Genomic DNA, 15,157 nt, shown 5'->3' on the forward strand with positions numbered 1-15,157 from the left:
GGGGGGGGGGGGGGAGAGAACGGGAAGTGAGAAAGCAAGCCGCCAGGTCTAGAACTTGAACTGCGATCAGCCATATTTGAGTCCAGTACCTAACTACCCCGCCACTTGCCAGCTCCTATCAGGCCCTATGTAAAGATCACCAAACCCTAAGAAGAGCATTTGTTTAGGGAAGAATCCATTGAAAATTCTTAGTTCTGAACTTACCATTAAGTACCCAATCTCTTTCTGGTTGACTCTTGTCTCCATGGATACACATAGCTGGCCAACTATTAGAAGAAAAGTGACAAATATTTTAGAAATCTTAAAAAAGACAAAAGTCATACATTAAAAAGAAATGGTGGGCCAGCCCTGCAACACAGAGCACAGGGAACAGGACCCCACAAATGACTGTGGTTTGAACCCTAGCCCCAGCAGCTTTGAAGACATGCTAGGTGTGTATGTGTGCCCTAGATCCTGACAGGATAAACAGAGGGGAAATGGACTGTAGTGTGACTGTACCCCATTGAAAGGTGCTTTCATGAACATGTTCCCTCTGGTGAAGTACACATATACCAGTCCTCTGTCATTTAAAAAAAAATAACAAAAGGCAATGCTATCATGCAATTTTGGAAAGGTTTGTTAAGCTGTGTGAATGGATGGCTGTGTTCACTTAATGAACTACCCAATATGCATTACGGAAACACTATACAATTTTCACTACACCAATTCTGAAATGCCCACCAGCTCTAAAACCCAAGGCTAATTACCTTCGTGCTACACTCACCCATCTCTGCGCATCCTTCGAGTGAGGTCATCACAGCGTCTCTTTGTTTCCACAAATATTATCGTCTTATTTTCCTTTTCAGCCATTATTTCCTCCATTAGTTGAATTAACCTGAAAACGTAACCAATAATGCAGTCATCACACAGAAACATATCTCCCTATGATGTATATTTATAATCAACTCTCAAAACACTGACTTTTTAAAAGCTTTAATAAACAGAGTACCGAGGATGTTCTAGATGAAGCACAAAGTAAACCTATCCAATATTATACAGCTGGTAATTAGCAGAACCAGGCTGAAAATGCAAGAATACAGAATCCTAGCCTTTAACCACAACATTCTGTGAATGATATAAAGGATGAACTACTGAAAAGCTAGCAATGCTTTTCATGTTTTCAGGCTTTGGAAAATACTGGCTCCTCTAACACTTTAACTCTGGAGAATTACCAGGAAAACTTTATCAGCGTTATCAAAACAATAGTGAATCTCTTTCGTACTTGTGGTCTTTTTCACTTTCCATGCAGACATCCACAATCTGGAGGATATTGTGGTTGGCACTCAACTCCAGATTGCCAACATTGATCTGAGTGTAATCACGAAGGAAATCCTCTGCAAGCTGTCTTACTTCTTTTGGCCAGGTTGCACTCCACATCAACGTCTGCCTGTCAGGCTGTCAGGAAAGGAAAGGCTCTTAGATTAAGGAAATGTTACAGTCAAAGACACAAAGATAGTGAACTATTAGCTCTCCGTACCCTGATTTGGTCAACAATTTTACGGATCTGGGGTTCAAAGCCCATATCAAGCATTCTGTCGGCCTCATCCAGTACAAGGTAGGTACATCGGCGAAGATTTGTCTTCCCTGATTCCAGAAAATCTATCAGGCGTCCAGGAGTAGCTATGCAGATTTCAACACCTATAAAACAAAATCAAAGATCTAGGCAATTAAGAACTGTATTAAGAAAAAAACCTACACTTACTTATTTCCTTTCTTTTAGGGAGATGCAGACATACATGAGAATAAGCCTCAATACAATTTTCATACTGTGATCCTTCTCCATGCAATCCTGAAGACAAGGACCAAGGATCACGGGTGCAACCAAGTGTCTTTAGGTACACCCAAGGAGGTAAATAAGGTCTCCATCACCATAAAGCAGAGCCCTATTGCGCCACCATGGCTGGGTCAAGAACTCTCTGTATATTATAAGAGCCTCAGCAAACAAAGAAGCACCAGCTCTAGTGGTCATATTCAGTGCTGCAGGGCTATAGATAAATTTTTTTCTTTCTGTTTCTTTTTTTGGAGCGGTTTTTGCTATAGGGTGCATATGCTCACCAGAAAGAGAGAGAGAGAGACAGAAAGCAAGAAATCACCCCCCAGGGGAGATAGCCAAGCCACAATCCCTTCTCCTCTCGGGATCTTGGGCGGGCACGCACGCACGCACGCACATGCGCCCGGTGTGAGTTTAAGCCACCGGGTCTGGGACTTGAACCGCGATCAACTACATGGGAGTCCAGCAACATAGCCATTATGCTAACTGCTGATCCCAGTAGCTAAATTTTAACACAGTAACTGTGAAAGTATGATGTAAAGAGAATTTCTGCATAATATTAAAACTTTCAAATAGATAAGTTTTTAGCCATGTTGAGCTTTCTTAAAATAGCTTTTATAAACCATGTTTGAGAACTCTTACATTGCTAAAGTATGAAATTTTCTTCACAAGAATCCACTTTTTTCAATTTCACTCAAAGAATTTCATTAAAAAGGACACCCTAATAATTCTTACATGCGGAAATATTTATTACCTCTTTCCAAGTCCCGAATCTGAGGACCTTTAGGAGCACCTCCATAGATGCAAGTACTCTTCAATCTAGAACATTTTCCATAGTCATCAGCCACCTGCTGCACCTGCTGGGCAAGCTCTCTGGTAGGAGCCAGCACGAGACACTGAAACACATACCCGCACACACTTTAGATACCCACCTTAAATTAAAAAGAAAAAACACAACAACATAGCACAAAAAGATAATTTGACTCTATATTGTCTACAAGTATGTGATAACGTGGGAGGTTGGGAGGTCAGGAAGTAGTACACTGGAGGCCAGGCACTGTGGTACAGCAATAACAAAATGCTCTGTAAGACTGGAAGCCCTAATTGGAAGACTGGGGCCTGCTTCTTGGGTTAACTTGTACATCCAGGACCCAGGCTAGCTGGCAAGGGGACAGAAGGATTACAGCATGAGACTGGTGAGGATGCTTCTCTCTCAGTAAATGAACACTTTTAAAAAGTAGTAGGCTGATGTATAGGAAAAATTATTAGAACTTAATATTTACCATGTGGAACACAACCATACCACTTTGTTTACTTTGACATATTAAGTAGAGTTTATGTATACTATTTAAAAGGGTTTACAGATTATATTACCAAGTTTTAACTACACAACTCGCACAAAATAAACAAGTGGCCTTTGGATTAAATACCAACAAGAAACTAAGATTAATAAGAAGATGACGAGTCAGCCTATGGTGTGGTGGTTAAGGCGGTTAGATCCCTTGGCCGACTGTATAAAGCAAGTCCCAGACCCAGCAGGTTAAAGAACACACCAAGCACGTGTGTATATGTGCCCATTAAAACCCTCTAGCAAAAATTAGGAAAAAAAAAAAGGAAAAAGAAAATGACAGTAATGACACTAGTCTAAGTAGTTTAAGCTCCTCACCAGAAACATTTGGAAAAAAAAAATAAAGACAATTAAATATAAGATTTACATATGATCTGGTCAAAACAATACAAAATGAAGGCTCTTTGAAATAGGCATTATTTACACTGTTAGTAAAAATGAATGTAGGACCAGCAGATGGTGTTATGGTCACATCAATGGACTCCTACGTAGTCGACTACGGTTCAAGTCCCAGATCCGGCGACTTAAAACTTGTGCCAGGCTAATGTGTGTATGTGCCCAAAATCCTGACAGGAGAATGGAGGGTAAAGGATTGTGGCATGACCATCCCCCTGCCCTCAGTGGTGATTTCTTGCTTTCTTCCCTCAGGTGAGCACACGTGCACTGTAACAAAAATCTCCCTAAAAAAAATTAATTAAAAATAAATAATGGGGACCAATAGTTGGCCTAATGAATATGTCACTGGACTCCCAAGTAGTTGACTGTGGTTCGAGTCCAGGACTTGGTGGCTTAAACTCACACCAGGCACATGTGTGCTCAAGATCCTGAGAGGAGGGAAACAGCAGCGTAATGGCTATGTCGCTGGACTCCCACATAGTCAACCGCGGTTCACGTCCCAGAACCAGTGGCTTAAAACTCATGCAGGCGCATGTGCATGCGTGCCCAAGATCCCGAGAGGAGAATGGAGGAGAAGGGATTGCGGCATGACCATTCCCCCTTTGCCCGCTTTCTGTTCCTCTCTGGCGAGCCCATGTGCTTTATAGCGAAAACTTCTCAAAAAAAAAAAAAGACCCTAAGACAATGGAGGAGAAGGAATTACAGTGAGGCTACCCCCCTGGGGGGTGATTTTTCACTTTCTGTCTGTCTTCCTGGGAAGCACACGCGCCCTATAGCAAAAGCCTCACCCCCCACCCCCCAAAAAAAGAAAAAAAAAAAAAAAAAAAGAAGAAAGAACCCCAGGCTGGCTCACTCCCATTGGTCTGGTGGTTATGGGAGCCAGACCCCACATGGCTGACCACAGTTCAAATTCTGAAACTGCTTGAAAAACACACTAAGGGGCCAGCAGGTGGTGTAGTGGGTAGAGGTCCTGGACACCCACATGGCTGATTGTGGTTGAGTCTCAGAGCTGGTGGTTTGAATGTTACATCAGGCATGTGTGTGCATGTCCAAAATCCCGAGAGGTGAAGGGACTGCAGCATGGCCACCCTGGGGAGGGAGTTTTCTTACTTTCCCTCTCTATGAGTATTTCTCCTTTTCCAGGGAGTACACGCACTGTATGGCAAAAAAAAAAAAAAAAAAAAAGAGAGAGAGAAACACACGGGGCACATACACATGCATGCCCAAAAGCCCTGGCAGGATGGAGAAATAGAGAAGAGATACAGCATGACCACACCCCAATGGAGAGCACACATCCCCCATTCCAGTGAGCACACAGGCCTTCTGATAAATTTAAAAAATAACTCTGCTCTGTATACTGATTTCATCAAATGGCAGCTAATAACAAAGCTAACTTATACACATAAGACTTACTCCATAGAGTGCAAAGCAGAGAAATGTCTTCTTTTTGTTACTACTGAGTCATATAATAATACAAATATTTATAAATACACATGGCATGTATGAGCTCGATTTTTAAAAAAAAGTAAACAGGGGACCAGCAGTTAGTGTAATGGCTATGTCACTGGACTCCCACGTAGTCGACCACGGTTTGCATCCCGGCTCTGGTGGCTTAAAACTCACGCCGGGCACGTGTGCGTGCATGCCCAAGATCCCGAGAGGAGAATGGAGAAGGGATTGCGGCGTGGCCATTCCCCGGGGGGGTGATTTCTTGCTTTCTATCTCTGTGTCTGTCTGGCGAGCGCACGTGCCCTATAGTAAAACCCTTCCCCCCCCCCAAAAAAAAGGTAAATAGTATATATTCAAAATGTTGGGAAGCTACCCAAGTCTTCTAGGAACTTAAATAAAAATGACCAAAGAAGAAAACAGTGCTGTTCTACAACATTTAAGAAATTATTATTTAATGAGACCAGCAGTTAAGTGTAATGGCTATGTCGCTGAACTCCCATGTAGACCGCGGTTCGAGTGCCGGACCCAATGGCTTAAACTCACGCCAGGTGTGTGTGGGTGCGTGCCCAAGATCCAGAGGGGAGAATGGAAGAAAAGGGATTGCGGTGTGGCCACCCCCCCTTGGGGGGGGTGATTTCTCGCTTTCTGTCTCTCCGTCTGTGTTTCTGGCAAGCGCATGCGCACTATAGCAAAAAAAAAAAACAAAAACAAAACAACAACAACAACAAAAAAAAACCCACAAAGAAAACCTATCCCGAACTGGATTTAAAAAATCCTACGGCAGGGACCTTATCTCATTTGTATCCCTAGTAGCATGGCTGAGCAATTAAGAACTGCACGTGAACGGACTACAAAATAAGCTTCTATATAAACAGGCAGTGTAGAGGGGAGGGGGCGAGTCCGTGGCGTGGTGGTCAAAGTATTACTGCACATGGTCAACTGCATGGCTCAAATCTTTAGACCTGACATGTGTGCCAAGTGTGCCTAAAAATCTCAAAGAAGATGGAGAAGGGACTGCAGCCTGACCATGCCCCACATGAGGTGCTTTCTCAGTTTCCCTTTACTTCTCTTCAGCATATGCATGTGCTCTTCTGTGCGGTGTGGCCCCCCCCCCTTGGGGGGGGTGATTTCTCGCTTTCTGTCTCTCCGTCTGTGTTTCTGGCAAGCGCATGCGCACTATAGCAAAAAAAAAAAACAAAAACAAAACAACAACAACAACAAAAAAAAACCCACAAAGAAAACCTATCCCGAACTGGATTTAAAAAATCCTACGGCAGGGACCTTATCTCATTTGTATCCCTAGTAGCATGGCTGAGCAATTAAGAACTGCACGTGAACGGACTACAAAATAAGCTTCTATATAAACAGGCAGTGTAGAGGGGAGGGGGCGAGTCCGTGGCGTGGTGGTCAAAGTATTACTGCACATGGTCAACTGCATGGCTCAAATCTTTAGACCTGACATGTGTGCCAAGTGTGCCTAAAAATCTCAAAGAAGATGGAGAAGGGACTGCAGCCTGACCATGCCCCACATGAGGTGCTTTCTCAGTTTCCCTTTACTTCTCTTCAGCATATGCATGTGCTCTTCTGGCAAATTAAAAAGTAAAAACAAAGAAAATGGGAGAGAGCAGTATGGAACAGTGTTTGAGAGTAAGACTTTGGTTTAAATTGAAGATCAGCCATGTATGTGCTGTATGATCACGGGCAATTCATTTAATTGCACCTAAGATGAGAATAATACCACTTTCAGATATAAAAGGTGGGATTAAGAATGAATTCAGATAATTTATAATACCCAAAACACAATAATCATTTGATTATAGTGATTATTAGAATTATAAGCAAACCAAAACATACTTACAATTGGGCCATCTCCCCTTTCCAAGTACGGTTGGTGGTTAATGTGAACAATTGCAGGCAGCAAATACTGGGGTGTAGAGGAGGAAAGAAAGACAATTTTATAAAACTAATCCATTATTTTAATAATCCTAACTTATCACAGTAATTGTGACACCAATATAAGAAAAACAAAACTCACCATGGCCATACACACGAAGTAAATTCAAACATGAACTGCTTACATATATTTGACAGCTAAAAAGACTGATTATCCACACTATCTGAAATACACTTTTATTAAGAACTGAGGGCCGGGAACCAGCAGTTAGCACAATGGCTATGTCGCTGGACTCCCACGTGGTCGACTGCGGTTCGCGTCCTGGACCTGGTGGCTTAAAACTCACGCCAGGCGTGTGCGTGCCCAAGATCCCGAGAGGAGAATGGAGGAGAAGGGATTGCGGGCATGGTCATCACCCCTGGGGGGTGATTTCTCGCTTTCTGTCTCTGTCTGGCAAGCGCACGCGCCCTATAGCAAAAATCTCTCTCTCAAAAAAAAAAAAAGAACTGAGGGGCCAATCCTGTAGCATAAATGGTTAAGTGCTATGAGTGGAGGGAGCCAGAGCCCATATGATCAACAGGGATTCATATCTTTGCCCCAGTGGCCTGAAAAATGTATTGGTAACATATACATGCCCATGATCCTGACAGGATTGTGGCATGACCAGGACTTCACCAGATGGCCACTTTCTCTCTCCAGCAAACACATGCACTTTCCAGCATTGAAAAAAAGAAAATAATTGAGACCATACACGACAACTGGGATGGTAAAGTAGGTTACCGCAATGTCAAAGATCTTCACTGGCTAGTACGTACCGCCAATGTCTTTCCAGAGCCCGTCTGAGCAATGCCCACCATATCCCGGCCACTAAGAGCCAAAGGAAATCCCTGGCACTGAATTGGAGTTGGTTCAGTGAAGTGCTGATCCATCAACACATCCATCACATATTCTGTAAGAAAATAAGCATATCATTGCCTTTAAAACTAAGGACAAAGATAAAGGAGTTTTAAAAAACCGTTAAGCTCAAGGGAACCAGCAGTTAGCGTAATGGCTATGTTGCTGGACTCCCACGTAGTCGACCGCGGTTTGCGTCCTGGACCCGGTGGCTTAAAACTCACGCCGGGCGCGTGTGCGTGCGTGCCCAAGATCCCAAGAGGAGAATGGAGGAAAAGGGATTGCGGCGTGACCATCCCCCCTGGGGGGTGATTTCTCGCTTTCTGTCTCTCTGTCTCTCTCTGTTTGTCTGGCGAGCGCACGTGCCCTATAGCAAAAACCTCTCCAAAAAAAAATAAATAAATAAAAAACCCGTTAAGCTCGAAGGCAAGACTAACTCAACTTTATATCTCTCCCAGAAATGTTGTTTTATTTACTATATCTCTTGACCAGTACACTGCTGCCTCCAAGAGGGCTGACCACACCAATTTACATCCTCTAACAAAAAGGGGGTGGTGGTGGTGGCGGCAGATGGCTATGGCACCAGATCCCATGAGGCCACTTGGCGGGTCAAGTCCTGGAGGCTTGTAAAACCATACCAGGTACATATGCATGCATGCCTAAAATCCTGAGGGAATAAAGAAGATTGCCTCATGGCCATCTCCTCTGGGGGGAATTTCTCACTTTCGCTCTGTCCTTTCGGCAAGCATGTGAGTGTTACGGCAAAAGTCTTAAAAACAGAACAGAAAAACCAAAAACCCCCACTACCTCGAAGTATCCAGTAGGATTTAGGCACATATTCATTATTTACTATTTGCCAAATTCATATTTTACCTAGCTAGAAAGGATTTCTGTCTGTCTTTCTTAAAGGGAGAGGCAAAACCCTGTTAGATGATGAAAAAACTAAAAAAAGAAAAGAAAGAAAGAAAGAAAGAAAAAGGCTTCTACTTGACTTTCTAACAACACCCAGAGACTGGAATAAAAGCCTTTAAGTAACCTATTATCTATGTGTACCATTCAACCAAATTTAACAACTAAGACTTTGGATTACAGAATACTTACGTGGGAAGTTAGCATGATGGAATGCAAACACGGGCTTAGGACAAACATCTCCACCTCTCACTGTAATCTCTTTCTTTCGGCGTAGTTCATCAACCTCATACTATGTAAGAAAAAGAAGTGAGACAAGTTAGGAAACAAGTTATTCAAAACATTCTAGGGCCAGCAGGTGGCATGGTTGTCAAGGTGCTGGATCCCACATGGCCAACTGACGGGTGAGAGTCCCAGACCCTACAGCTTAAGGCACTCCAGGTATATATGAGTATGTGGCCAAAATCTTGAGGTGAATGGACTGCGGCACAGCCATCCCTCCAGTAGGAGATTTCTCACTCCTCCTTCGTCTCTGTCTCTCAGGTAAGCACACGCCCTCTATGGCAAAAGTCTAAGAAGTTATGTCCCAAGACAGCTGAATTATTATCATCCATCTTTATTTACAATGGCAAATGTTTAATACTTTTTTTTTTTAACAGCACTTTCATACTTGTAACACATCAACTCTGTGAGGCTCTGCCTAACTTTGTGAGTAAGAGTTCCATTTTCCACAGAAATATACTCTTATTAAAGAGACTCAGAAAAGAACAGGAACTTGTCCACAGTCAGAACTAAGAGGGAGAAAACACAGAACTTGGATCCGAGTATTCCATTAAACTTTCTTCCCAACAAGTAAGTACTTCATAATGAACTTAGAAAGACAAAGGGGCCAGCAGGTGGCATGGTGTTTTAGGCACTGGACTCCCACATGGCCGACCATGGCCGAGTCCCAGACCTGGTTCGCTTTCTCATGTTCTTTCTCTGGTAAGCACAAGTGCCCTGTGCCAACTTAAATAATAATGATAAATAAAATTAAGTAATTAAAAATAAAGGACATATCAGAGTATACAACACCAATATTTTAAATGTATTTTACTTTACAGATGAAAAAGCAGTTAAAGTGAGAAAGCAAGTTGCCAGGTCTAGGACTTGAAGCGTGGTCAGTCATGTGGAAGTCCAGCAGCTTAACCATCATGCCACCTGCTGGTCCCATGTATTAGTAATTTTAATCTAAGAAAAGTATTGAAACGGTACCTTTCTGCAAGAGAATGAACTATAAACAGCAAGAGCAATATACAAATAAACTCTAGCCAGTATGTCTATTTGGTTCATTAGTTTGCATAAAAAAGTAACACACACAAAAACTTACTGGAGTCAGCCTTGCTACTTCTGGATGTTCCACATAAAAATTCTTCTCAAACTTGGGGAGCTCACTCAAATCCCACTTCTTTTTCCGTAAACGCTCCCCAGGATTACCAAATTTCTTTGGGGGAAGGCCACCACCGCCACCTCTTGCTCCAAATCTAAAGCCACCAAAATTTATAAATCAATAGTACTCTAAAAGCAACACATTTTATATACCATAAAAACACAAGTAAATGGACTAGACATCATCAGCCTCTCTAAAAATACCATTATTCTTCCTATTTGAAATGTTAGTAAAACTGCCTTTACTATCCAATATTTGTAAGTATGGTTATAATGGGCAAAAACTTAAACATCCTGTATTTACAGAAATATGTAATAGAGATTACAATAAAGAAATTCTGAAATCAGATAAAGTTTTTGATTCTGCCATTTACTGTATGATTTAGAGCAAATTATAGCAACCACCCACCAGCAGGAGCTTCTTCTTGACTTCCTAGGAAGTGATTTTTTTTTTTTTGAGAGGTTTTCACTATAGGGTGCATGCGCTCGCCAGACAGAGACACAGAGACAGAAAGTGAGAAATCACCCCCCAGGGGGATGGTCACGCTGCAATCCCTTCTCCTCCATTCTCCTCTCAGGATCTTGGGCACGCATGCACATGCGCCTGGCGTGAGTTTTAAGCCACCGGGTCCGGGACGCGAACCGTGGTCGACTACGTGGGGGTCCAGCGACATAGCCATTACGCTAACTGCTGGTTCCCCAGCAAATTATTAAACTTACCTGCACCTCAGTTTCTCTGAGTAAAACAGAATGCTACCACCTCTCACAGAGACTGCTACAAAGATAAAATATGAGCACTTAGAACAGTACCAGGTGTAGTAGGTAGGCAGTACAAATTAGCCTAACTGTACCAACTATGCACCATGCACTATTTTAAATGGTGATGGAAATACTAACAGGATTAGAGACAAGTCTCTATTCATGTAATAGGCAAACATACTGGTTGCCAGAGGTCATGAGTTTAAACGTAACTTATGGGCAAGAGGGCCAGATAGTGGCATGGTGGTTTAGGTGTATGGATCCTATATAGCTGATGCATAGCTGCACAGTTCAAGCAGTGGCTTAAAAACACTAGGCACATGCGTGCTGCCCAAAATCCTGAGAGGAGAAATGGAGAAAGGATTATGATATGGCCATCCTCCCTGGGTGGGGGAGCTTCCTCCTCCCTCCCCCATGGCCTATAGTAAAAAAAAAAAAAAAAAAATTAAGGGCAAGATTGTGAACAGGGGGACCAGCAGTTAGCATAATGGCTATGTCGCTGGACTCCCATGTAGTCGACCATGGTTTGGAGTCCCAGACCTGGCTTAAACTCACGCCAGGTGCATGTGCGTGCGTGCCCAAGATCCTGAGAGGAGAATGGAGAAGAGATTGCGGCGTGGCCATCCCCCCTGGGTGAGGGAGCTTCCTCCCCCCCCACCCATGGCCTATAGAAAAAAAAAAAAAAAAACCCACAAAAAACAAACAAAAAAGAAAAAACCCATAAACAGCTTCTTGCTTGTATACCTTCACCCTCTGTACTATGATGAGCCCTCCTGCTAATCTGGGGGTTGGGGGGGAAGATACAAAACACTACTAGACTATTCACCTTTGGTTTATGTTAATAAAAAGAGGGCCAAAAGGGACTTTTCCCTCCCTTGTCTCCTTTTCCACTATACTTTTTGTTTACAGGCAACTACTTAATTATTAAAAAACTGATCTCTTGCCCTCCCCCCCCCACCCCATCTGTATGTAGGACAAGACAAAGAGGGAAAGCAAAAAAGGAGCACAACCATACCCCATCCCTACCATAATGGGGTATGGTCATGCTGCAATGCCCTCTCCTTCACTTCTCCCTCCTTTTGGAATTCGGGATACACATGTCCACATGCCAGGTATGCCTTTCAAGCTAAGGGCCCAAAACTAGACCCACACTGTCAGCCATGCAGGATCCAATAGCCTTAACCATCATAACACTGGACTAGCATTCTTTGCCTTTTTAAAGATATTATTTCATTTTATGTATTTTCATTATTAATATATTTGGGGGTAGGGGAGGCGGCAGAGAGTAAAAAAAAAAAAAAGCAAGCTGCCAGGTCCAGGACTCGAACTGTGGTCAGCCATGTGGGAGTACAGCACTTCAACCACCACTCTACCCTTCTTTGCCTTTTTTATATACACTTCACAACTGGCAAATTCAACTGGAATACTAACATAGCAACTAGCCAAATCTGAAATGTAAGAAATTAGAAGCTACTTTTCCTAGATTCTAATACTAAGATGGCTTTTAGTTCACTATTTCAATCTATGTAAAGTGCAGATCTTTTGTATACAGATGCATACAGTGCTGCTCATCTCACTTCCTCACTCCTTATAAAACACCGTACCTTATTTTTTTTCCCTGACTTTAACTCATCCATTAAATCAGCTTATATCAATTTCTACTTTATAGCCCAGCTATGGTGGTACATGCTGGTTTCTGCTACTCCACAGCCTGAAGCAACATCGGAGGCCCAACCATTCTGGAAGTTTGGGCTCGATACAGTAGGTTAGGCCTTGTTTTATTTATAAAAAAAAAAAAAAAAAAGTTCTACTTTATAAGTGACAAGCAGTAGCTGCTCTATTCTAAAGAGGCCTCCATTTCTTACAATTCAAAGCATTGGAACTCCTTGGCTTAAGGACTTCCCTAAATATTTCTCATAACACAATAGGGTTCAATACTGATCACTGATTCCATCCCCACCCCTACCCTGAGCTCACAATTTAAGATACTCTTCAAGAAAGTATATTTATCTTGGAGTTAAAATAATATAAACGACAAAACCGCAATTATTAGAAATCCCCACGCAATTCATTCATGTAGACTTTATGTGGTTCCTAGGTTTTACTTTCATTGCTACTGCTGCACTCCAATGCTACCTGAACTTTAATGATTTAGGAGAAAACAAAGATTCCTTTAAAGGCTTACTTTAAGGTGACCAGCCTTATTTTTATTAAATACATAATTCTGAAACACCAAGTTCTTAGAAAACGTCTTCCATGTTTATAATTAATCCTGATCTCAATATTGAAGGCGATCCTTTATAAACCTTATAAAACTTTTGTGCATGTCCACAATTTCTTTATATATGTGCACATCTTACTCCCTTGGTATACTAAGCTGCTCATTAAATGCTTTCTTTTAAGATTGGTACTAATAGTTTAATTTGGTGCTACAATAAATTCACCTTTGTATTCATTCATATATTAATATGAAAAAATCAACACCAATTTAAACATACAATGGATATAGTTTTTTGGACTATTATCTGCCTGATCCAGTGACCTCGCCTACACCATCTTCAAAATAACGTGCTTCAGCTCTATGGAAACAATAGTAATTCAAATAAACAAATGTCTGCGGTAAAATTAAGAGTCAGGACACAGACCTTCTGAATGAATGTCACTTTGTTTGAAATGAATTTTTAAACTTTTTTTTAAATGTCCATGTGGGATAAACTAAATTAAGAATCAGTAATTTACTTTTTCCCTCTCTTCAAGTAATTTTCTTTTATTGTTAAAGCATATTTAATGGTAAAATGAAATCTTGAAGCAAAAACCCATGGTAAAGAAACATTATCAGTATTCCAGGTACTTATTTCAAAATTTCAGCCCAGAACGTAACCACCACCACAATGAATTTTGCTATTTCTGTGGTTTGTACCATTTTATTCTGTGGTTTGTACCATTTTCTGTGTATCCTTAAATGTGGTCCTACAGTTAACCCAAGTTCTCTCTTTCACTGCTACTGCATTGAATCTAAGTATACCAATAGACTTCCTGTGCCTATTCCAAATTTACAGCCCACAATGTAACAAGTACCACCAAGAATTTTGGTACTAATCCTATGGTTTGTATCGTTTTGTCATGTTTGTATGTAGCTTTCTACATGTCAGTCTCAAGTTTTTTCTTTTTCATTGCTGCATTGTATCTAAGTGTACTAATACCCCCTTTCTGAGTTATTTCCTATATCCAGCTGATAAAACAATGCCAGTGTAAACATTTTTGTGTACAGATCCCAGGATTTCATGGGCAACGATTTCTCCAGGTCTAGTCCAGAGTATAAGGCTTAGAGAGGTATTACTGGTTCATTTTCAAGTTTACTAGGTTATGCTAAATTGTTTTTGGAGATTAAGTGATAAGTGCTTGTGAGTGACTATTAAATCTGGGACCTGTGTATTTTAACCAAAAAAGACAAAAGTTTGGAGATTTTCATTAACAGAACACCCACTACACCCAGACAGTTAACTACACACATTCCCTCTTGAGTCCTGAGGACACAGCAAAGTAAAGGCCAGTAATTTCTCTCCTTTTTGAGATGAGAAAATAGGTTAACAAAGGTAAGGGGTCTTACCCAAGGTCACACAGGATATACAGTATGAAGTAGTGTCACGTTACTATTTATCCCGAGATAACACTTTTACGGCTAAAACACTAATAAATAACATATTTCGCTTAATAGGCATTAAGATTTGAATCTCAGTATCTCGAAAGACTTCAGGTTTAACCCCATGTTAACTTCTAACCCAGAAACTAGAGTTCCATCAAAAATGTATCCCTAGGCGGAGAAGTTAATGCTGCAGTCCAATTTTTTAAAAAACTGGATGTACGGTATTGGCAAAAATAAAAACTACCCCTTTCCCTAACATAATCTAATGGTATCAATTCCACTTCTCTACACTCCAATGTGGTAATCATGAATTACTTAAAATATGACTGCTGGGGGTTCGAAACTTTTTTTTAAATTGGAAGTCGCCCTTTCAGTCTCCGGTCCCGTTAACAGGGCTCTCCAGAGGAGAAACGTAGAGAGCGCCATTCTCCTAGGCTGCACTCATCTCCTCCCTCAACAATATCCGTGTTTTCCAAACGAACGCCGAGGCCTGCAAGGATCGGACGACCCGCCTGCAGCGGCCAGGCTCGAACTCCAGGAAGAGAGAGGCCCAGGTCCGGCTCGCAGCGGCCAGGGCAGGCCGCCCTTCCCCCCTCCGCGAGCTCGAGCTCGGGCTCGGGCTCG

At 41.9% G+C, this 15,157-nt stretch overlaps 1 protein-coding gene across 3 annotated transcripts in view; it reads right to left on the reverse strand.

Annotated features, from left to right (window-relative positions):
• The window catches only part of DDX17 (DEAD-box helicase 17), a 24,558-nt gene that overhangs the window by 9,017 nt on the left and 384 nt on the right, over window positions 1–15,157 (reverse strand). For all 3 annotated transcript variants that reach the window (XM_006155358.3, XM_006155357.3, XM_027774526.1), the window contains exons 2-10: window positions 10,070–10,223; window positions 8,893–8,992; window positions 7,713–7,846; window positions 6,862–6,927; window positions 2,565–2,706; window positions 1,517–1,677; window positions 1,262–1,434; window positions 764–874; window positions 205–266 (exon numbers count right to left, since the gene is read on the reverse strand). In XM_006155358.3, coding sequence (XP_006155420.1) covers window positions 205–266; window positions 764–874; window positions 1,262–1,434; window positions 1,517–1,677; window positions 2,565–2,706; window positions 6,862–6,927; window positions 7,713–7,846; window positions 8,893–8,992; window positions 10,070–10,223 — 1,103 coding nt within the window. The remainder of the gene's footprint in view (window positions 1–204; window positions 267–763; window positions 875–1,261; window positions 1,435–1,516; window positions 1,678–2,564; window positions 2,707–6,861; window positions 6,928–7,712; window positions 7,847–8,892; window positions 8,993–10,069; window positions 10,224–15,157) is intronic.

The sequence above is a fragment of the Tupaia chinensis genome, unplaced genomic scaffold (assembly GCF_000334495.1).
Source record: "Tupaia chinensis unplaced genomic scaffold, TupChi_1.0 Scaffold000450_1, whole genome shotgun sequence".
Taxonomy (NCBI): Eukaryota; Metazoa; Chordata; class Mammalia; order Scandentia; family Tupaiidae; genus Tupaia; species Tupaia belangeri.